Source organism: Delphinapterus leucas, chromosome 9 (genome assembly GCF_059928025.1).
Source record: "Delphinapterus leucas isolate spDelLeu-1000000601 "Yukka" chromosome 9, BTC_Dleu_Yukka2, whole genome shotgun sequence".
NCBI classification, from domain to species: Eukaryota; Metazoa; Chordata; class Mammalia; order Artiodactyla; family Monodontidae; genus Delphinapterus; species Delphinapterus leucas.
In genome coordinates, this window is record NC_143137.1 from 85,685,294 (window position 1) to 85,706,574 (window position 21,281).

A 21,281-nucleotide genomic window follows, 5' to 3' on the forward strand; every position below is an offset into this window, starting at 1 on the left:
GGGAATAATTTGTAGGAGGAGGAACTGGCACAGAAAGGGAGAGAGAGCAGGAAAGGAGAAAATAAATCTTTTCTCATTTTTAAATTGCCCACAAAATGATAAAAGGTAAAACAGACCTTACGGAGTCGTTTAGTACAATCCTTCTTCATCTTAAAGTGGAAGAAACAGGTGTAGGTGACACAGATAAACCAATGGCCGAGCCAGGAAAATAACCAATTCCATACTCTTCCCATGGCACTATCTCTCTCTCTCTCTCTCTCTCTTATTTTAGTCCTAAAACCGAGGATCATTTGTAGTCAAAGGGAACAGTGCTGCTGTCAACACAAATCGTGATCGCTCAGATTTTTCTTGGTAACTTAGAGTCTATGCTATAAAATAAAAATATAATAATTTAAATTGCAACTTGGCAGCCTGTGCAGCGTGTTCACATCCATTATCTCATTTGATCCCTACAAAAACCCTTTGAGGCAAGACAAGGAAAGTATTATTGACCTCATTTTAAGAGCGAGCGGTTAAAACCCAGAGACGTTCAATGACTGACGTAAGATCACTTAGAGTCAGGAAGGAGACAGGACTCTAACGCTATTCCTACATTTGATATCAAAGAGGGAGTTTCCTCAGAAAACACTAACTGGTCTTGATCCTCTTGCCTAGGGATTCTCTATCCCAAGGTACCCCGCACTAGTTTAATGAAGTTTGGAACTAACCACTCACTGAGGGTACTCCTATTTTGCATCTAGTTCTCACCTTTAAAAGCGCAATTTCCTACCACTTCCCTCGGTCCTGATGCTTATTTAGGCTCCTATTTTTCTCTGTGAGTTTTGGCTTCCTCGTCTGACTCCAAAGCTCCACCCTCTCCAAAGAAGTAGCGTCCTCGGTATCCAAGGAAACCACACAGCCTTGCCCATCTTTCGCCTTCCACGCTTTCCATTGGTCAGGTGGATTCTGGTGTGATTTTTTTTTTTTTCCCCCCCCCCGTCCCTCCAATGGATAATTGGCTAGAGGAAAGGAGCGCTTGCCTTCCGAGTCCCGTGTAACACCTGCTCTTACTAGCCTTAACAACCTTGCGCATTGCCTCTTGGGAAATGTAGTTTCTAAGCCGCCGAGCCCTTCGACGTCTGACACCATTAGAACTACCTATCCCACCGGCCTTTGCGAAAGGGCGGGAGTAGGCGAGGAGTCAGGGTCAGGGTGGATAGTTAGCGCTTTGAAATTCCAATTTGCCCCCGAGGCGTGTGTAGCTGAGGTTTAAATTGCTGAACGAAGTGAGCAGTCCTGCTGTTGCTTCAGCACACCCTCTCAGGTGTCTCCCTTTTGACTTGCGCCGGCACAGCGGCCAAGTCGACTGGCCGTGGCGAGACTAGCCTGTGGCTGAGGTGATCTGAGGGAGCGTGAGAGCACGCCATGTTCGTCCCCTGCTCGGGATGGGGGCTGGGCTGCCTCCGGCTCTGTCTGCTCCGAGTGTGGGCCAGCGAGGTCGCGGGGCGCTGTGCGTGCGGGGCCTGTCAGGCCCGGCTGTACGGCTCAGGTGGGTCCCAGCCCGACGTCTCTCGGTCTGGTCCCGCGCGCCGGACTCTGAAGGAGTGGGCACTTCTGGTGAGCCCTTTCGGCCGGCTGCGGACGCGGCTCCCCTGCTCCCTAGCCGTGAGGCCCCTGGACCCTCTCACCTACCCGGATGGTGACCACGTGCTGGTGGCGGTGAGCGGAGTGGAGGGTGGGGCCGTGGCCAGCCTGCAGGTGAGGTACGACGAGGCGCAGAAGGAGGTGGCCATCGTGTCTGACGTCATCGACCCCCAGGCGTCCGTGGAAGTGAACGCGCCCCTGAAGTTCGGCAAGTGAAGTTTAAACGGGCTTGGGTCCCGGGGCACATCCAGTGAATTTATAGAATTAGGCCGACCTAATTTTTAATTGGTCCCTTTGGATCTGACTTTCCAACGTAATTTACAATTTACGCTTTCGGAGGTTGCCTCTTTTTTTCTGTTGTGCTTTGGGTTTCTGGGCAGTAGTTAGGAATTAGGTTCTCAATTACAGCAATTTTATAAATTGAATGGAAACATGATTTGGAATAATCTAAGACGAATAACATTTGTGGAGCCCCTTCTGTTCTCCTTTGGCACTTTGTTCCTATTTGTGTCACTGCACTTTGCCGGTAACAATGTGGTGTATTTTTCAGGGTTAAAGTATCTTGATAATCCACTCAGTGGCATGGCAGACCATCCGCGTTTCCTCTTGCTCACTGCCTGGCGTCTGTCCCCAACAGCCTTGTCTTTAGCATATTCCATCGAACCTGGACCAGGTGTTTGGTTTCTGATAGGCACCCGGCTTCTTACTGAAAACGTCACCACTCATTCTGGCCTAAGTAAATGTTCTCTGAGTAGCAGGCCATGAAGAAAAACACATAGTAAGATTGCCTGGGAAACTTCAACTGATAATGGCTGCCAGATATGTTTCGTAGGTATTTGGGTTCCATGTTGTTTCTCCCATGGAAGCGACTGTGTACGCAGCACTTTTCTAGGAAAGTCTTCCCTGGCTCTCCGACTTCCCGGGACTGAAGGAAGATACTAATGAAGATCGTAATAGCAACTAACACTTCTAAGATCATCTTTTTCAATCCTTACTGTTGCACTGTATTATAGACACTTATTGTCACCATTTAGGATGAGGGAATTGAGATACAGCAAGTTTCATATACTAAGTATTTATTGTGGGTGAACAAGTAGAAGAAATCCATGCCTTCATGAAATTTAATTTGTAGTGGGGTTAGATCAAGAAATATGCCTATTTTCTCTCAGATATAAAGTGGTGGAGCTGAGATTTGAACTGACTGGAGTCTGCTGAACCACTATGCCTTATTGCTTCTCAACTTGTTTTTAACTAGCCTAGGTGAATAAGAGACCCTGATCTCAAAATGTTAACAGTCTGGGGTGGGGAGGAAGATTTGCCAATGTATTATGCAGTACAAAATAGACTGAGTATTGAAATAGAGATAAGCAAAATTTTATGGCAGCACAGATAAAAATGGAACTACCCAAACCTTATTATTTGCTGATTCCTCTTTTTAGAGCCAGAATTTCATTTCCAATTTAGTGTTAACATGTGGATATTCCACAGGCCCTCAAATCAACATAATTCAATTTTACTCATACTTACTCATGTTCCTCCAGTTCGTGTATAACTGTTTCAGTGAATGAGTGAGCGTAGCATTACTACCACTCAGTATGTAGCCTTAACTTCTCTACCCACCTACTGAGGGTAGAGTATATTTAGAAATTGTTTTCTTCTTCCCATGCCTATCATTACTGCTTGAGATCAAACCTTATGTTGTAACACTACTTAACTAGCTGAAAGTTTTGCAGTTACATTTCCATCCATGTAAGTATGGGGCAAAATTGTCTTTTTATGTATTTTATATTAATCCCAACCAAAATATTGCCTTTATAGAGACTGCCATATACTCAACTGTAGAAATTGATTTTTATGTCATGACTATTGGAATTGTAGTGCTAAGACCCCAGTAGTTTGTGTTTGGGGTAGCATTAATTCTCTGATCTGTTTTAAGGGAAATCATCAATATTTATTTGAACTAGGTATTAAATATCATTGTTTTAAAGATTTTTAATTTTTATACAGAGACACCTAAGGTTACACCTTAAATTGAATTTAAAGTTAAACTTTAAAGCTAAGTATGGCTTATTTGCCAAATTTTCTTTGTATATATCACTGTTATTTATCCACAATTTTGAGGTTTTAATATTATTCAGTACTAGATTTTTCAAAGTTGTTCCCACTTTTTATTACTTCAAATACCTTGTGATATAGTTGCATGATAATATCTTCATTTTTTACATATGAAAGGTTAGAGGTAGGATTTGAAAACCGAACTCATGGTCATATATACTGATCCATGCCACTCCTGCAGTAGGCTTTTTAACTTGGGGAAAGTTTGGGAACAAATCTTTAAACTTTCATGAATATAGAAGAGAATAAGCTAACTGACTTATCCAGTTCACCATAATGACTTGTTAACTTGCTGCACTCTTACTCAAATCTGTGTTTGTGTATTTTCTCAGTGGCGAAGAGGCTTCTATGATCTTCTATAAGAACTGGAAGCTTTGACCTGCTTTACTTATCTCCTATGTTACTTTCTCTCTTTAGATGATATCTGCCAACAGAAATAACTGCTTTTTAAAAACTGGTAGAAAAGGGCTTTACATTTGGTCCTGTTGCTGTGGTGGAGATCCCTTACCTTTAGAGAGAGGCTGCTGACAGCTGTGTTCTTTCCAGGATTCAGTAAACTGAGGAGCTGGATTTCTGCGGGACACTGAAATGCTTTGGAGCTCATTAACCATAGTACTAACTTGGTTTTTCTTTTTTTCATTTCTAGATTTGAATATCAAGTCATCAGGGTCTGGCTGTGTAAAAGTCGAAAATATTGAGTGTGATAATTGCAAAATTGAAACTGAACAGGGGACCAGCATCTTACAGTCAGTTAAGGTATAAATATTTTTCTAATTTTGTTTCAACGTTATTTTTTAAAACACCTTAAACTGTGAACTGCGGTATCAAATTAAGGTTATTATTCAAGCGTCATTTATTGGAAATATTGAGTATCATTTATTCATCACTCAGAAATTCCTTGCAAAAAGTTTGTCAGTTCTGTTATGAAAGTATAGAGGTTGTAGCAACTTTGAAGGTTTTCGTCATGTTCCTTTTAGATTTCATTTCAAAGTGTACACTGATACTAATAATACGTTCTTAGTATTCTCAGATCTTACTAAGTTTAAGAAATTTTAGTTTTAACGAATGATTTTCTTCCATTTATTAAGGAGTGAGGAAAAGTCATTAAGCCTTATAAATTTGCTTAAAATATTAAATTAATCACATTTTTAATGTACCAGGTAGTTCATTACTTAAGGATTAAGTAGTTATTTGTGCTAAAGAGCAAATGATTCGTCTCACTTTGTAACAACGCTTTTATATTTAATTTTCTTAAAATTAGATTGGTCTCAGCTCTAAATGATTTCAAATACATCTCTGGTAAGTTCTAGCTTATTGTTACTACTGATACTACTTACACTTGCATATTCAAAACTCAATACTTTTTTTTTTTGGCGGTACACGGGCCTCTCACTGTTGTGGCCTCTCCCGTTGCGGAGCACAGGCTCCGGATGCTCAGTCTTAGCGGCCATGGCTCATGGGCCCAGCCGCTCCACGGCATGTGGGATCTTCCCGGACCGGGGCACGAACCCGCATCCCCTGCATCCGCAGGCGGACTCTCAACCACTGCGCCACCAGGGAAGACCCAAAACTCAATACTTTTGTGAACTTTGGTGGTATGTAACTTTGTTGAAGTCAGGCATCTTTGCTTCATAATTGCAAAACATTTTCATTTTTAGATGCATAAACAGTAATTAGTATGATTAATTGGATGCATTTAAAAATGTTTACATTATTTATTTTGTCCCAGCCACTTTTATTTGCACACCTACCTTTGGCATGTCTTCACATGTGAACCATTTCAGTAAATTTAGTTGCACAGGGACTTCCCTGGTGGTCCAGGGGTTAAGACTCCATGCTCCCAATGCAGGGGGCCTGGGTTTGATCTCTGGTCAGGGAACTAGATCCTGCATGCCGCAACTGAAAGAGCCTGCATGCTGCAATGAAGATCCTATGTGCCACAACTAAGACCCGGCGCAGCCAAAAAAATAAGAAAAGTTTAGTTGCACAAATATCAAAAACGATTAAAGAATACTATTACATATCCTTTTGGAAAAATGAGATGGTTCCAGTTCTTGTAGAAGATTGCACAATGAAGTTTTCATGTTGAGTGACTAAATGGATGAGAATACCATGGTTCATTTTTGTCCTTATAAATATATTGGTCACTCATCAATGCTTGAATTTCAGAAATTCATCTAGAATATTGTTCTCTGGAGACTTAGATTCTTAGATTTTCAATTTCACAGCCAAAATTAGAAGCTACTGTACTGCTGTCTGTCTCTTTGCAATCATCTTTTGATCCATCTGATAATTCTGAAAGATCTATTTTGTCAGTTTTCTTTTTTCTGCCATTATGTGCATAAAATGAAAAATGATTTCTCAGCTTTGGCACTGTTGACATTTTGGGCTGGAAAATTCTTTGTTGTCAGGGGCTGACCTATGCACTGTGGGATGGTTAGCAGTATTCCTGGCTTCTACTAACTAAGTGCCAAGAAACACACTCACTTAGGACAATGAAAAATATCTCCACACATTGCCAAATGTCCTCTGGGGGACAAAAATCACCTTTAGTTGAGAACCATCATTTGAAGCAAGTTCATCATTCTTCTGTTGTCTTATTCTTTTAGACATTTTCTAGCATAGTTAGGAATAATTGACAAATAATAATGAAATAACTGCTAGGATAATGAAATAGCAGAATGTTATGAGACATATGAAAAATAAGAATACTAAAATCCCATAATGTATTTTAGATTTACAAAGGAGTCCAGTGAACCATTATGGTAATTTTAAGATAGAATGAGTTTTATTGTATTTAAAAAATGAGTAAATTTTCTATTTATTCTTTGGGGGACCTCTAAGAAAGAATAAAAGTCATGAAATATCAGTCCTACAAATAGAATAGCTCAAAAAAGAAATTCAAGAATTAGAACTGGGTCCGCTGAATCTTAATGGTAGTTAGGAGAATTAAGAGGTAAGAGAATTATTCTTGAGATCTTAGCATTTAACTGACTTAAATTCAGAATGGGAACGCTTCGTGAAATATCTGGTTTAAGTTTTAAATATAGTACAATATCATTATCTCTAATTAGTGATCGCCTATTAATGTAAGTTTCTCTTCCACTCATTTTAAGGATTTGAAATATATTTGATGTATGTTATAAGATGTTTATAGCAATAATAACAGCTACTGTTTACTGAGTCCTTATTATGTACCCAGAAATGTAGCTAAGGCTTCATTTAATCCTTGAATTATCTTCTTTTTATCAAGGAAGAAACTGTGAGCTACTAAGAGATTAAGGAACTCATTTAGGTTCCCACAGCTAATAAATTGAGCTAAAATTTGAACTTGGGTCTTTCTGCATTCCAAGCTCATGCTCTTTCCACCTTTCCTTGTTGTCCAAGCAAAATGTCTGGCAGTACTAACTCACTGAATGCCACATATTTGCATTTTTAAAAAATGCAATAGTAATAGTTTATATTATACTAAATAGCTTCTGATTTATTTAAACATTTTAACTACTTTGTTTTGCATATTGAGGCAGGAGATAGATGGGCCCCAGGGTAAGCAGCTGGAGTTCATTCACTGTGGCCAGAAACTTCAAAATATCAATAGCAGGACAATGGAGAGAGGAGGCTGGGCCCTTCCCAGATAAGAGATAAAAGACCACATATTCCTTATTCTCAAAGTCAAGGAGACCTTCCCGACTACACATGCCCAGAAAGGCTTCTTGGAGGTCCACAAGGGAGGGGGCACCACCCCAGAGTAAGTGACGTCAACTATGCATAGGCCTCTTTGCTAGAATCCATCTTGGCTGAGAGATGCATGCGCACACACACGGGGAAGATCCTGAGATATACCAAATACGGACTCAGAACCAGGCAAAGCAAGATGATTGGTCAAAGGAAACCTGGAAGAAATGTTCCATAAAAGTGATTCAAACTACCACAAGGTGGCAACTCTCTCTCTGAGCCCACCCATGTTTCTATCCACAAGAACTGTACTTTTTCCTCCTAAACACTTTACTTGCTTCACTACTTTCCGTCTCTATGTGAAAATTCATTTCTACACAGCTGATAGTCTAGGGCCTTGTCACTGGCCACTGGTCCCCAGTGGTCTAGTGGCTAGGATTCAGAGCTCTCACAGCTGCTGCCTGACTTCAGTCTCTGGCAGGGAACTGAAATCTTGCTGCAGGCCGAGGCCACCCAAGATCAGTATGTTTTTAAATTTTATAATCTACTTTACATTTTTTGAAATTAGATGAGCTTTGAACTTAATGATAGCTATTTACATTTTTGTGCTTTAGACCTCTTTGAAAATATGATTATTTCCTTAGAAAAAATGCACACATATGAAATTTTGCTTACAATTTCATAAGTTTCACAGACTGTCTAGAATGTCGTGTAAACTTGGTTAAGAACTCCTGATTTAAATAAAATAACAGTTGTTTTGGAGATACTTTTTTCTGAGGTTCATCAGTTACTTGTCTGCTTGATAAAGACTGTATTAAATACAGTTTGACTTCTGACTCATGTTTCTATGGGCATGAAGTCTACCATGCTGTAATATAGATAAACTTTTTAAGAATGTTTCATTTTGCCCTTTTCACTGAATTTTTTTAACTTCATTCCTGGGCCATTTTAGCCAAGGTTTTACTGTTTTTCCCCCTGAGTAAAGCAACCAGAAGGTTGTTTTGTATTTTTTTTCCCAGTTTTTAGATAACGTCTCTACCGTTGCTGGTTATGATATTGGTGGGTTTGCTTTTGCTATTTTTCTTCTTCTGGTATTTACCTATTCTTTTTCTCTTTATAGATGTGGTAGAACTGAAGACTTGTGCAAATATTAAGGTGAAGTAAGCTACCCTAAAAAATAGACCAAACATCTAATGGCTCACACACAACTGTAGTTTATTTTTCATTTGTGTCCAAGTGTGTGGGTGACTCATTTCTATTCAGGTATTGTAGGTTCCCTTCATCTTCTGGCTCTGCTATCTGTTAGAGCCTTATTGTAATATACGTGCACCTGGTGGCAGGGGCAGAGCACAGAGAACGCACATTAGTTCTTCTAAAAGCACCAGCCTGGAAATTGCACATAACATTTCTATTTATATTCTGTTGGCAAGAACTGAGCAGCACCTAGGAGGTAAGGGAAGCTGGAAAACATTGTCTCTTCATGGGCCCAGCTATACTCTGTACTTGGGGAAAAAGTGGATTTTTGTGGACCTATCATAGTTTCTGCCACACTTGCCAAGTGTGAAATCAAGTGTTACATACACACACATTTTTTTTTGTCTAGCAGAGGAGGCTAACCGTAACTGCTATTTTCTTAGAGACATTTTCATTTAGTTCCAGTTTCTGGGCTGTGTTGTACTAGAAAGTTTAACAGTCAGTGGGTTGTTATCCTAAGTGTGAATATATACTTCTTCAGGTGACTCCAGCAATAAGAATGTAGGATTTGAAATCATACAGAGCTTGAGTCTATTAGTTTAGATTTTGTTGTTTTCTAATGTGTCACCTGATAAGGTTGTTTAACCTTTCTGATTCTTGGATTCCTTCCTCTGTAAAATGGGAAAAATATAATACCCATCTCTGAATTGTGAGAATTAAATGTTAGTTCACATAAAGTAGTGAACGTTGTTATTTGGTGCAAAGAAAATGCCAAGTAAGTAATAAATATTACTGTTATTAATGATGAATATTAATAACGATGAACAGTGATTATTGTTGTCATCCTCATCATGATGTATGTTTAGTTAGCCATTGTGATCTTTGATTCCCAACCCTTTCTTCAGTGAAGCTACCAGAACACCCAAGTATCTTTTTTTTTTCCTTTGAGTCCAAGGAGCTTTATTTAATCACTTTAACAGCAGTTGACATTCTTTTCTCACTGATGTTATTATTCCAAACAGTGCATTTCTATTCATTTCTACTTCCTCTTTTACTGCTTTATTATTATTTTAAAAGAAATGTATAAAATGTTGGAACATTTTTTATTAGTATAAGTCAAATTTATTGTCTCTTTTTCTATGTGAATTTTTGTATTTGTCTTTCAGAGTCAAAAATTACATATTCAAACAAAAGGAGGTAAAGTGATCTGCCTGGGAACAGTTTATGGAAATATAGATATTCATGCATCAGATAAAAGTGTAAGATTGTAATTTTCTTTCCTAGTACTTGCAATTTTGCATCTGGTTGGCTCACACAGTGGGTAGATTCTACAAAATTTGTGGCAAAACATTCCCTTTTTAATGCATTTGAGTTAATTAGTAAATTCAAACTTGAACTGAGATGATTAAATATTATACAATTTAATTTTAAATTTGTGATTTACTACTTTTGATAGATATTTAGTTACTTATTTGGAATCAGTAACATCTTTTTATAACTTTTACGTTTTATTTTATTTTTTTAAATTTTTTTTTTTTGATGTGAACCATTTTTAAAGTCTTTTTTGAATTTGTTACAATATTGCTCCTGTTTTATGATTTGTTTTTTTGGCCGCGAGGCATGTGGGGTCTTAGCTTCCCCACCAGGGATTGAACCCACACCCCCTCCATTGGAAGGCGAAGTCTTAACCACTGGACCACCAGGGAACTCCCTCAATAACATCTTTAAATTCTTAATATTTCTTTAAAAAATTTTTTTGTATTGAAGTGTAGTTGATTTACAGTGTTGTGTGAATTTCTGCAGTACAGCAAAGTGACTCAGTTATACACACATATACATTCTTTTTTATACTCTTTTCCATTATGGTTTATCCCAGGATATTAAATATAGTTACCTGTGCTATACAGTAGGACCTTGTTGTTTATCCATTCTATATGTAATAGTTTGTGTACTAACCCCAAACTCCCAGTTCATCCCTTGCAAATACTTAATATTGAATTCTAATTCTGAAGAGATTTTAATCTTAATGATCATGGATTAAAATCAGTCATTACATAATACCAAAATAAGGATTAAATTTTTCTTATTGTTAGGTTTATTTGAGTATTTTTTCCAAGTCCTGTTTATTTTGCCTTTAGGCAATTTTAGGAGTTTCGAAACTCAACTTTCTTCAGTGTTTTCCACAAGATGGCACCATTAGACAGCATTACTGTTCTCCAAAAGCTTTTTTTTTTTTTTTTTTTTTTTAAACATCTTTATTGGGGTATAATTGCTTTACAATTGTGTGTTAGTTTCTGCTTTATAACAAAGTGAATCAGTTATACATATACATATGTTCCCATATGTCTTCCCTCTTGCGTCTCCCTCCCTCCCACTCTCCCTATCCCACCCCTCCAGGCTGTCACAAAGCACCGAGCTAATATCCCTGTGCCTTGCGGCTGCTTCCCCCTAGCTATCTACCTTACTACGTTTGTTAGTGTGTATATGTCCATGACTCTCTCCCACCCTGTCAAAGCTCACCCTTCCCCCTCCCCATATCCTCAAGTCCGTTCTCCAGTAGGTCTGCGTCTTTATTCCTGTCTTACCCCTAGGTTCTTCATGACATTTTTTTTTTCCCCTTAAATTCCATATATATGCGTTAGCATACGGTATTTGTCTTTTTCTTTCTGACTTACTTCACTCTGTATGACAGACTCTAGGTCTATCCACCTCATTACAAATAGCTCAATTTCGTTTCTTTTTATGGCTGAGTAATATTCCATTGTATATATGTGCCACATCTTCTTTATCCATTCATCCGATGATGGGCGCTTAGGTTGTTTCCATCTCCGGGCTATTGTAAATAGAGCTGCAATGAACATTTTGGTACATGACTCTTTTTGAGTTTTGGTTTCCTCAGGGTATATGCCCAGTAGTGGGATTGCTGGGTCATACGGTAATTCTATTTGTAGTTTTTTAAGGAACCTCCATACTGTTCTCCATAGTGGCTGAACCAATTCACATTCCCACCAGCAGTGCAAGAGTGTTCCCTTTTCTCCACACCCTCTCCAGCATTTATTGTTTCTAGATTTTTTGATGATGGCCATTCTGACTGGTGTGAGATGATATCTCATTGTAGTTTTGATTTGCATTTCTCTAATGATTAATGATGTTGAGCATTCTTTCATGTGTTTGTTGGCATTCTGTATATCTTCTTTGGAGAAATGTCTATTTAGGTCTTCTGCCCATTTTTGGATTGGGTTGTTTGTTTTTTTGTTATTGAGCTGCATGAGCTGCTTGTAAATTTTGGAGATTAAACCTTTGTCAGTTGCTTCATTTGCAAATATTTTCTCCCATTCTGAGGGTTGTCTTTTGGTCTTGATTATGGTTTCCTTTGCTGTGCAAAAGCTTTGAAGTTTCATTAGGTCCCATTTGTTTATTTTTGTTTTTATTTCCATTACTCTAGGAGGTGGGTCAGAAAGGATCTTGCTGTGATTTATGTCATAGAGTGTTCTGCCTATGTTTTCCTCTAAGAGTTTGATAGTTTCTGGCCTTACATTTAGGTCTTTAATCCATTTTGAGCTTATTTTTGTGTATGGTGTTAGGGAGTGATCTAATCTCATACTTTTACATGTACCTGTCCAGTTTTCCCAGCACCATTTATTGAAGAGGCTGTCCTTTCTCCACTGTACATTCCTGCCACCTTTATCAAAGATAAGGTGTCCATATGTGCGTGGGTTTATCGCTGGGCTTTCTATCCTGTTCCATTGATCTATATTTCTGTTTTTGTGCCAGTACCATACTGTCTTGATTACTGTAGCTTTGTAGTATAGTCTGAAGTCAGGGAGCCTGATTCCTCCAGCTCCTTTTTTCGTTCTCAAGATTGCTTTGGCTATTCGGGGTCTTTTGTGTTTCCATACAAATTGTGAAATTTTTTGTTCTAGTTCTGTGAAAAATGCCAGTGGTAGTTTGATAGGGATTGCATTGAATCTGTAGATTGCTTTGGGTAGTAGAGTCATTTTCACAATGTTGATTCTTCCCATCCAAGAACATGGTATATCTCTCCATCTATTTGTATCATCTTTAATTTCTTTCATCAGTGTCTTATAATTTTCTGCATACAGGTCTTTCGTCTCCTTAGGTAGGTTTATTCCTAGATATTTTATTCTTTTTGTTGCAATGGTAAATGGGAGTGTTTTCTTGATTTCACTTTCAGATTTTTCATCATTAGTATATAGGAATGCCAGAGATTTCTGTGCATTAACTTTGTATCCTGCTACTTTACCAAATTCATTGATTAGCTCTAGTAGTTTTCTGGTAGCATCTTTAGGATTCTCTATGTATAGTATCATGTCATCTGCAAACAGTGACAGCTTTACTTCTTCTTTTCCGATTTGGATTCCTTTTATTTCCTTTTCTTCTCTGATTGCTGTGGCTAAAACTTCCAAAACTATGTTGAATAAGAGTGGTGAGAGTGGGCAACCTTGTCTTGTTCCTGATCTTAGTGGGAATGCTTTCAGTTTTTCACCATTGAGGATGATGTTTGCTGTGGGCTTGTCATATATGGCCTTTATTATGTTGAGGAAAGTTCCCTCTATGCCTACTTTCTGCAGGGTTTTTAGCATAAATGGGTGTTGAATTTTGTCAAAAGCTTTCTCTGCATCTATTGAGATGATCATATGGTTTTTCTCTTTCAATTTGTTAATATGGTTTATCACATTGATAGATTTGCGTATATTGAAGAATCCTTGCATTCCTGGAATAAACCCCACTTGATCATGGTGTATGATCCTTTTAATGTGCTGTTGGATTCTGTTTGCTAGTATTTTGTTGAGGATTTTTGCATCTATGTTCATCAGTGATATTGGCCTGTAGTTTTCTTTCTTTGTGACATCCTTGTCTGGTTTTGGTATCAAGGTGATGGTGGCCTCGTAGAAGGAATTTGGGAGTGTTCCTCCCTCTGCTATATTTTGGAAGAGTTTGAGAAGGATAGGTGTTAGCTCTTCTCTAAACGTTTGATAGAATTCACCTGTGAAGCCATCTGGTCCTGGGCTTTTGTTTGTTGGAAGATTTTTAATGACAGTTTCAATTTCAGTGCTTGTGATTGGTCTGTTCATATTTTCTATTTCTTCCTGATTCAGTCTTGGCAGGTTGTGCATTTCTAAGAATTTGTCCATTTCTTCCAGATTGTCCATTTTATTGGCATAGAGTTGCTTGTAGTAATCTCTTATGATTTTTTTTATTTCTGCAGTGTCAGTTGTTACTTCTCCTTTTTCATTTCTAATTCTATTGATTTGAGTCTTCTCCCTTTTTTTCTTGATGAGTCTGGCTAGTGGTTTATCTATTTTGTTTATCTTCTCAAAGAACCAGCTTTTAGTTTTATTGATCTTTGCTATCGTTTCCTTCATTTCTTTTTCATTTATTTCTGATCTGATTTTTATGATTTCTTTCCTTCTGCTAGCTTTGGGGTTTTTTTGTTCTTCTTTCTCTAATTGCTTGAGGTGCAAGGTTAGGTTGTTTATTCGAGATGTTTCCTGCTTCTTAAGGTGGGCTTGTATTGCTATAAACTTCCCCCTTAGAACTGCTTTTGCTGCATCCCATAGGTTTTGGGTCGTTGTGTCTCCATTGTCATTTGTTTCTAGGTATTTTTTTATTTCCTCTTTGATTTCTTCAGTGATCACTTCATTATTAAGTAGTGTATTGTTTAGCTTCCATGTGTTTGTATTTTTTACAGATCTTTTCCTGTAATTGATATCTAGTCTCATGGCGTTGTGGTCAGAAAAGATACTTGATACAATTTCAATTTTCTTAAATTTACCAAGGCTTGATTTGTGACCCAAGATATGGTCTATCCTGGAGAATGTTCCATGAGCACTTGAGAAAAATGTGTATTGTGTTGTTTTTGGATGGAGTGTCCTATAAATATCAATTAAGTCCATCTTGTTTAATGTATCATTTAAAGCTTGTGTTTCCTTATTTATTTTCATTTTGGATGATCTGTCCATGGGTGAAAGTGGGGTGTTAAAGTCCCCTACTATGAATGTGTTACTGTCAATCTCCCCTTTTATGGCTGTTAGTATTTGCCTTATGTATTGAGGTGCTCCTATGTTGGGGGCATAAATATTTACAATTGTTATATCTTCTTCTTGGATCGATCCCTTTATCATTATGTAGTGTCCTTCTTTGTCTCTTGTAATAGTCCTTATTTTAAAGTCTATTTTGTCTGATATGAGAATTGCTACTCCAGCTTTCTTTTGGTTTCCATTTGCATGGAATATCTTTTTCCATCCCCTTATTTTCAGTCTGTATGTGTCTCTAGGTCTGAAGTGGGTCTCTTGTAGACAGCATATATAAGGGTCTTGTTTTTGTATCCATTCAGCCAATCTGTGTCTTTTGGTGGGAGCATTTAGTCCATTTACATTTAAGGTAATTATCGATATGTATGTTCCTATTCCCATTTTCTATATTGTTTTGGGTTCGTTATTATAGGTCTTTTCCTTCTCTTGTGTTCCTTGTCTAGAGAAGTTCCTTTAGCATTTGCTGTAAAGCTGGTTTGGTGGTGCTAAACTCTCTCAGCTTTTGCTTGTCTGTAAAGGTTTTAATTTCTCCATCAAATCTGAATGAGATCCTTGCTGGGTAGAGTAGCCTTGGTTGCAGGTTTTTCTCCTTCATCACTTTCAGTATGTCCTGCCACTCCCTTCTGGCTTGTAGGGTTTCTGCTGAGAGATCAGCTGTTAACCTTATGGGGATTCCCTTGTGTGTTATTTGCTGTTTTTCCCTTGCTGCTTTTAATATGCTTTCTTTGTATTTAATTTTTGACAGTTTGATTAATATGTGTCTTGGCGTATTTCTCCTTGTATTTATCCTGTATGGGACTCTCTGTGCTTCCTGGACTTGATTAACTATTTCCTTTCCCATATTAGGGAAGTTTTCAACTATAATCTCTTCAAATATTTTCTCAGTCCCTTTCTTTTTCTCTTCTTCTTCTGGAACCCCTATAATTCGAATGTTGGTGCGTTTAATGTTGTCCCAGAGGTCTCTGAGACTGTCCTCAGTTCTTTTCATTCTTTTTTCTTTATTCTGCTCTGCAGTAGTTATTTCCACTATTTTATCTTCCAGGTCACTTATCCGTTCTTCTGCCTCAGTTATTCTGTTATTGATCCCATCTAGAGTACTTTTAATTTCATTTATTGCGTTGTTCATCATTGCTTGTTTCATCTTTATTTCTTCTAGGTCCTTGTTAACTGCTTCTTGCATTTTGTCCATTCTACTTCCAAGATTTCGGATCATCCTTACTATCATTATTCTGAATTCTTTTTCAGGTAGACTGCCTATTTCCTCTTCATTTGTTAGGTCTGGTGCATTTTTATCTTGCTCCTTCATCTGCTGTGTGTTTTTCTGTCTTCTCATTTTGCTTATCTTACTGTGTTTGGGGTCTCCTTTTTGCAGGCTGCACGTTCGTAGTTCCCGTTGTTTTTGATGTCTGTCTCCAGTGGCTAAGGTTGTTTCAGTGGGTTGTGTAGGCTTCCTGGTGGAGGGGACTAGTGCCTGTGTTGTGGTGGATGAGGCTGGATCTTGTCTCTCTAGTGGGCAGGTTCACGTCTGGTGGTGTGTTTTGGGGTGTCTGTGGCCTTATTATGATTTTAGGCAGCCTCTCTGCTAATGGGTGGGGTTGTGTTCCTGTTTTGCTAGTTGTTTGGCATAGGTTGTCTAGCACTGTGGCTTGCTGGTCGTTGAGTGAAGCTGGGTGCTGGTGTTAAGATGGAGGTCACTGGGAGATTTCCACCGTTTAATATTATGTGGAGCTGGGAGGTCTCTTGTTGACCAGTGTCCTGAAGTTGGCTCTCCTACCTCAGAGGCAGAGCCCTGACTCCTGGCTGGAGCACCAAGAGCCTTTCATCCACACGGCTCAGAATAAAAGGGAGAAAAAGTAGAGAGAATTAGTAGAAGTATGAGGAAAGAAAGAAGGAAAGGAGGAAAGGAAGGAAGGAAGAAAGAAGCAAAGAAGGAAAGAAAGGAGGGAGGGAGGGAGGAAGGAAGGAAGGAAGGAAGGAGGGAAAGAAGGAAAAAAGACAGAAAGAAAGAAGATACAGTAAAAATAAAATAAAGTATAATATAGTTATTGAATTAAAAAATATTTAGAAAAAAAAAAAAAAAAAGAGGGACGGATAGAACCTTAGGACAAATGTTGGAAGCAAAGCTATACAGAGAAAATCTTATACAGAAGCATACACATACACCTTCACAAAACGAGGTAAAGGGGGAAAAATCATAAATCTTGCTCTCAGAGACCACCTCCTCAATTTGGGGTGATTCGTTGTCTAAAGGAGGGAAGGACGGAAAGAAAGAAAGAAAGAAAGAAGGAACGACGGTAAAGTATAATAAAGTTATTACAATTAAAATTAATTATTGAGAAAAAAAATTTTTTTTTTTTTTTTAAAAACCATGGACGGATAGAGCCCTAGGACAAATGGTGGAAGCAAGAGTATACAGACAAGATGTCACACATAAGCATACACGTACACATTCACAAAAAGAGGAGAAGGGAAAAAAATCATAGATCTCGCTCCTAAATTCCACCTCTTCAATTTGGGATCATTCCTTGTCTATTCAGGTATTCCACAGATGCAGGGTATATCAAGTTGATTGTGGAGCTTTAATCCTCTGCTTCTGAGGCTGCTGGGAAAGATTTCCCTTTCTCTTCTTTGTTCTCACAGCTCACAGGAGCTCAGCTTTGGATTTGGCCCTGCCTCTGCGTGTAGGTCGCTGGAGGGCGTCTGTTTTTTGCTCAGACAGGACAGGGTTAAAGGAGCCGCTGATTCGGGGTCTCTGGCTCACTCAGGCCGGGGGTGAGGGGGGGGAAGGAGGGGCACTGCGTGCGGGGCGGGCCTGCGGCGTCAGAGGCGGCGTGACGTTGCGGCAGAGGCCGGCGTGACGTTGCACCAGCCTGAGGCCCGCCGTGCGTTCTCCCGGGGAAGTTGTCCCTGGTTCCCGGGAACCTGGCAGTGGCGGGCTGCACAGGCTCCGCAGAAGAGGGGTGTGGAGAGTGACCTGGGCTCGCACACAGGCCCCTTGGTGGCGGCAGCAGCAGCCTTAACGTCTCCCGCCCGTCTCTGGGGTTCGCGCTTTGTGCCGCGGCTCGCGCCCGTCTCTGGGGTCCGCGCTTTTAGGCACGGCTCGCGCCCGTCTCTGGGGTTCGCGCTTTTTGCCGCGGCTCGCGCCCGTCTCTGGGGTTCGCGCTTTTAGCCGCGGCTCGCGCCCGTCTCTGGAGTTCCTTTAAGCAGCGCTCTTAAACCCCTCTCCTCGCGCACCAGGAAACAAAGAGGGAAGAAAAAGTCTCTTGCCTCTTCGGCAGGTGCAGGCTTTTCCCCGAACTCCCTCCCGGCTAGTCGTGGTGCACTAACCCCTTCAGGCTATGTTCAAGCCGCCAACCCCAGTCCTCTCCCTGCGCTCCGTCCAAAACCGAAACCCGAGCCTCAGCTCGCAGCCCTGCCCGCCCCGGCGGGTGAGCAGACAAGCCTCTCGGGCTGGTGAGTGCCGGTCGGCACCGATCCTCTGTGCGGGAATCTCCCCGCTTTGCCCTCCGCACCCGTCGCTGTGCACTACTCCTCGGTCCCGAAGCCCCCCCCTCCGCCTCCCGCAGTCTCCGCCCGCGGAGGGGCTTCCTAGTGTGTGGAAACTTTTCCTCCTTCACAGCTCCCTCCCACTGGCGCAGGTGCCGTCCTTATTCTTTTGTCTCTGTTTTTTCTTTTGCCCTACCCAGGTACGTGGGGAGTTTCTTGCCTTTTGGGAGGTCTGAGGTCTTCTGCCAGCCTTCAGTAGGTGTTCTGTAGGAGTTGTTCCACGTGTAGATGTATTTCTGGTGTATCCGTGGGGAGGAAGGCGATCTCCGCGTCTTACTCTTCCGCCATCTTCAAGGTCCCCCTCCAAAAGCTTTTATTATCCATAGGAACTTTGATTGTTATAAGACAGTTTGCATTTTTTCAGTCAACTTTTGTTGCTTTCTGTGGCTTAGCATAGTATTAAGAATAAAGGTATAATTTTGAAGTATAAATTGTCACAATTTTTTAGCATGATCAGTAATGTTTTAAATCTTTTAGAAAGGTCTGAGCCACCTTTTATTTTACAGTTAGACAATTTGCAAGGATTCTTTTGTCATAAATTTGTTCAATTCCATACTCAGCTGTATTCTCCGATAACTGGTGGGGAGGAATTGTATCTTATATGTAGATTATTGTTGGCATAATTAAACAAGGTAGGTTATAACACTAATTGTTCTACAATTGTCACTTTTATTTTCCATCACCTTTCTCTTAGAACCTGTGGGAGACTGTTTAAACCCAAATATTCAAATTTATCTTTTTAAAAAGTGGTGAAAGACACTGCCTGGCTTTATGTGGCAGCTGTTTTGAGACAGCATTTAGTTTCACCTCTCTGATTGTTGTGGTCTTGGAGGTGCAAAAGGGAAATTGGACAACTGCAGTTGCAGAATATTGCATATTGATGTTCACATGTAACTATCAAAGAGGAATTTAAATCGTCTTAATTATTTTCTATCTTTAATATTTTGACCACTATTTCCACTCATTATCCTCTCAACTTTCATGGTTTATTGAATATTCATTTATTCCTACTTTCTGTTATACTATTTTGTTTCCTGCCTGATGGAGTTTTGTGTTGTACTAAAGAATCAGTTTTGATATTTCTTTCTATTTATATTATGCATAGTATTAATTTTTAAGGCATATTTCTAAGTTTCTGAGGTTTTATATAAAATAAGTTCTTATGAAATATGTTAACTTTTAATATACAACTTCCATAGAAATGTGTTTTGGATATTTGAGAGGCAGCATAGTGAATTGGTTTAGAGCACATAATTGAGAACCAGAGTACCTGGGTTTGAATCCTGGCTCAGCCACTTACTAAGCTCTTTAACTTCAGATGAGTTATTTAACCTCTGTTTTTCTGGAAAATAGAATAATAGTAATGACATTAACTCACACTGGTTGTTATGAGGATTAAATGAGTTAATGCATAATACAGATAAGGTACTTAAAATAATGTCTTGCATAGCTAACTCCATTATAGTGTCGACTATAATGATGATGATAAAGGTAAATAAAACACAGGAACGGTAATTTGGCCAGTCCTAGACCTACCAGTTAACTTTACTGAGACTGTGTTTCATTATTCATAAAATAGGGATGGTATTGTTTGTTTTTTCTGCTCAAAAAGATTGTGAGAATCAAGTGAGCATTATAAACACTTAACGGTATATTCTTTATGTATCATTTTATATGGAATGGCTGTTTTTAAATTGTATTGTTAATTTCAGTATCCTAAGTTTAATACAGACAAGATAGAAATCCATTGTATGAATGGATTGTTGAATGAATGATTGTTGAATGAATTGATAATATAGTTATCAGTTGATCTTTCTTTCTTAGTTTGGGCTACAAGGCCACAGTTTTTCCTTAAAACTTCATTTTTATTTTATAATGTTGATTTATAATTAAACTTTATGAAAAAAATTTCCTCTTGTATAGAAAAGCAAATTAATTTATAGCACTATCTCTCTAAGAAAGGTATTTTTGGATCTACATTTTGTTCTTTCTTTAAATATCTACTTCACTTAATAAGCAAGCTGTACAGTTTAATCTATTTTTTTGAGTGTTTTTTCCATTAGCATTAGTAACTATAAATAAGATCCTCAATATTTTGCTGTAAACTATGGTGTCCTAAGTTTAATTGTTCTAGTTAGTATCTGATATAGTGCATTATATATGGCCCTTAGTGAATTTTCTATTTCTTTGAAATTAATTTTACGGATTGATTGGTTAAAATAGCTATATTATTGTGATGAGGAGTGTTGTACTTTTGCTTGCTTTCATTTAGTTTGGTGGGGCAGGGGAGGATATTTTTTAGCTTCCTACAGGGTAAGATATTTAGTGTTTAATGAACAAAGTAAATCCTTGGCATTTTCCTGATATTCATAAGGAGTGTCTTAAAAGCTTTATTTGGTTGTGGGGAGAGTCTAATCAAAAGTTCCCCCTTGCCAATTCAATTAAGTTTCAAGTCTTCTTGCAACATTTATCTTTTCATATTCCCTAAAACAGCCTCACTATTTATAAAAAGCTAGAGTATTCATACTTGTTGTCTGCTTTATGGAAATACTTGGAGAATTTTAAGCTATGCATAAAGCAACTTTTCATGAAGAAATTTTGTAGGTAAAGCATAAATTTTTTCAGAAATTTTAAACCTTACTATTACACTGAGGAACGCAAAACGTGTATTCTCACGAATCTGAATGTATATAAAATATCTTTCTTTGACAGATTTATTGAAACTAGATTTTTAAAAAATTCCTATGAATCCATAATTAGCTGTAGCAGATAAGAAGCAATTGGTATTTTATATACCTAATAAAAGTCCATTAAAAACCAAAATTATATACTTCAAATCTGGACAGCAAAGTAATTTTAGTTTGCTTTCCATAACAACCTCTGGGTACTTTAATTTCTGTTTTTATAGTTTATCTGTCTTCTAATATTTTAGTATTCTTGAAACTCAATTCTTATTAAATAATATTTTGAACTCAACAATTTTTGAAGGAAGTATAACGATTGAATATAATACTGATGCCAATGTGTTGAAAAACAATGATGTTCTTTCTTTAAATACCTCAGTGTAATGCT

The 21,281-nt window shown here is 38.6% G+C and overlaps 1 protein-coding gene across 1 annotated transcript in view; it reads left to right on the forward strand.

Moving 5' to 3' along the window:
- Positions 1-1,149: 1,149 nt before the first annotated feature.
- The window catches only part of FAM185A (family with sequence similarity 185 member A), a 139,348-nt gene continuing 119,216 nt past the window's right edge, over positions 1,150-21,281 (forward strand). The window contains exons 1-3 of the mRNA XM_022554463.3: positions 1,150-1,831; positions 4,385-4,494; positions 9,774-9,866. Coding sequence (XP_022410171.1) covers positions 1,405-1,831; positions 4,385-4,494; positions 9,774-9,866 — 630 coding nt within the window. The 5' untranslated portion in view covers positions 1,150-1,404. The remainder of the gene's footprint in view (positions 1,832-4,384; positions 4,495-9,773; positions 9,867-21,281) is intronic.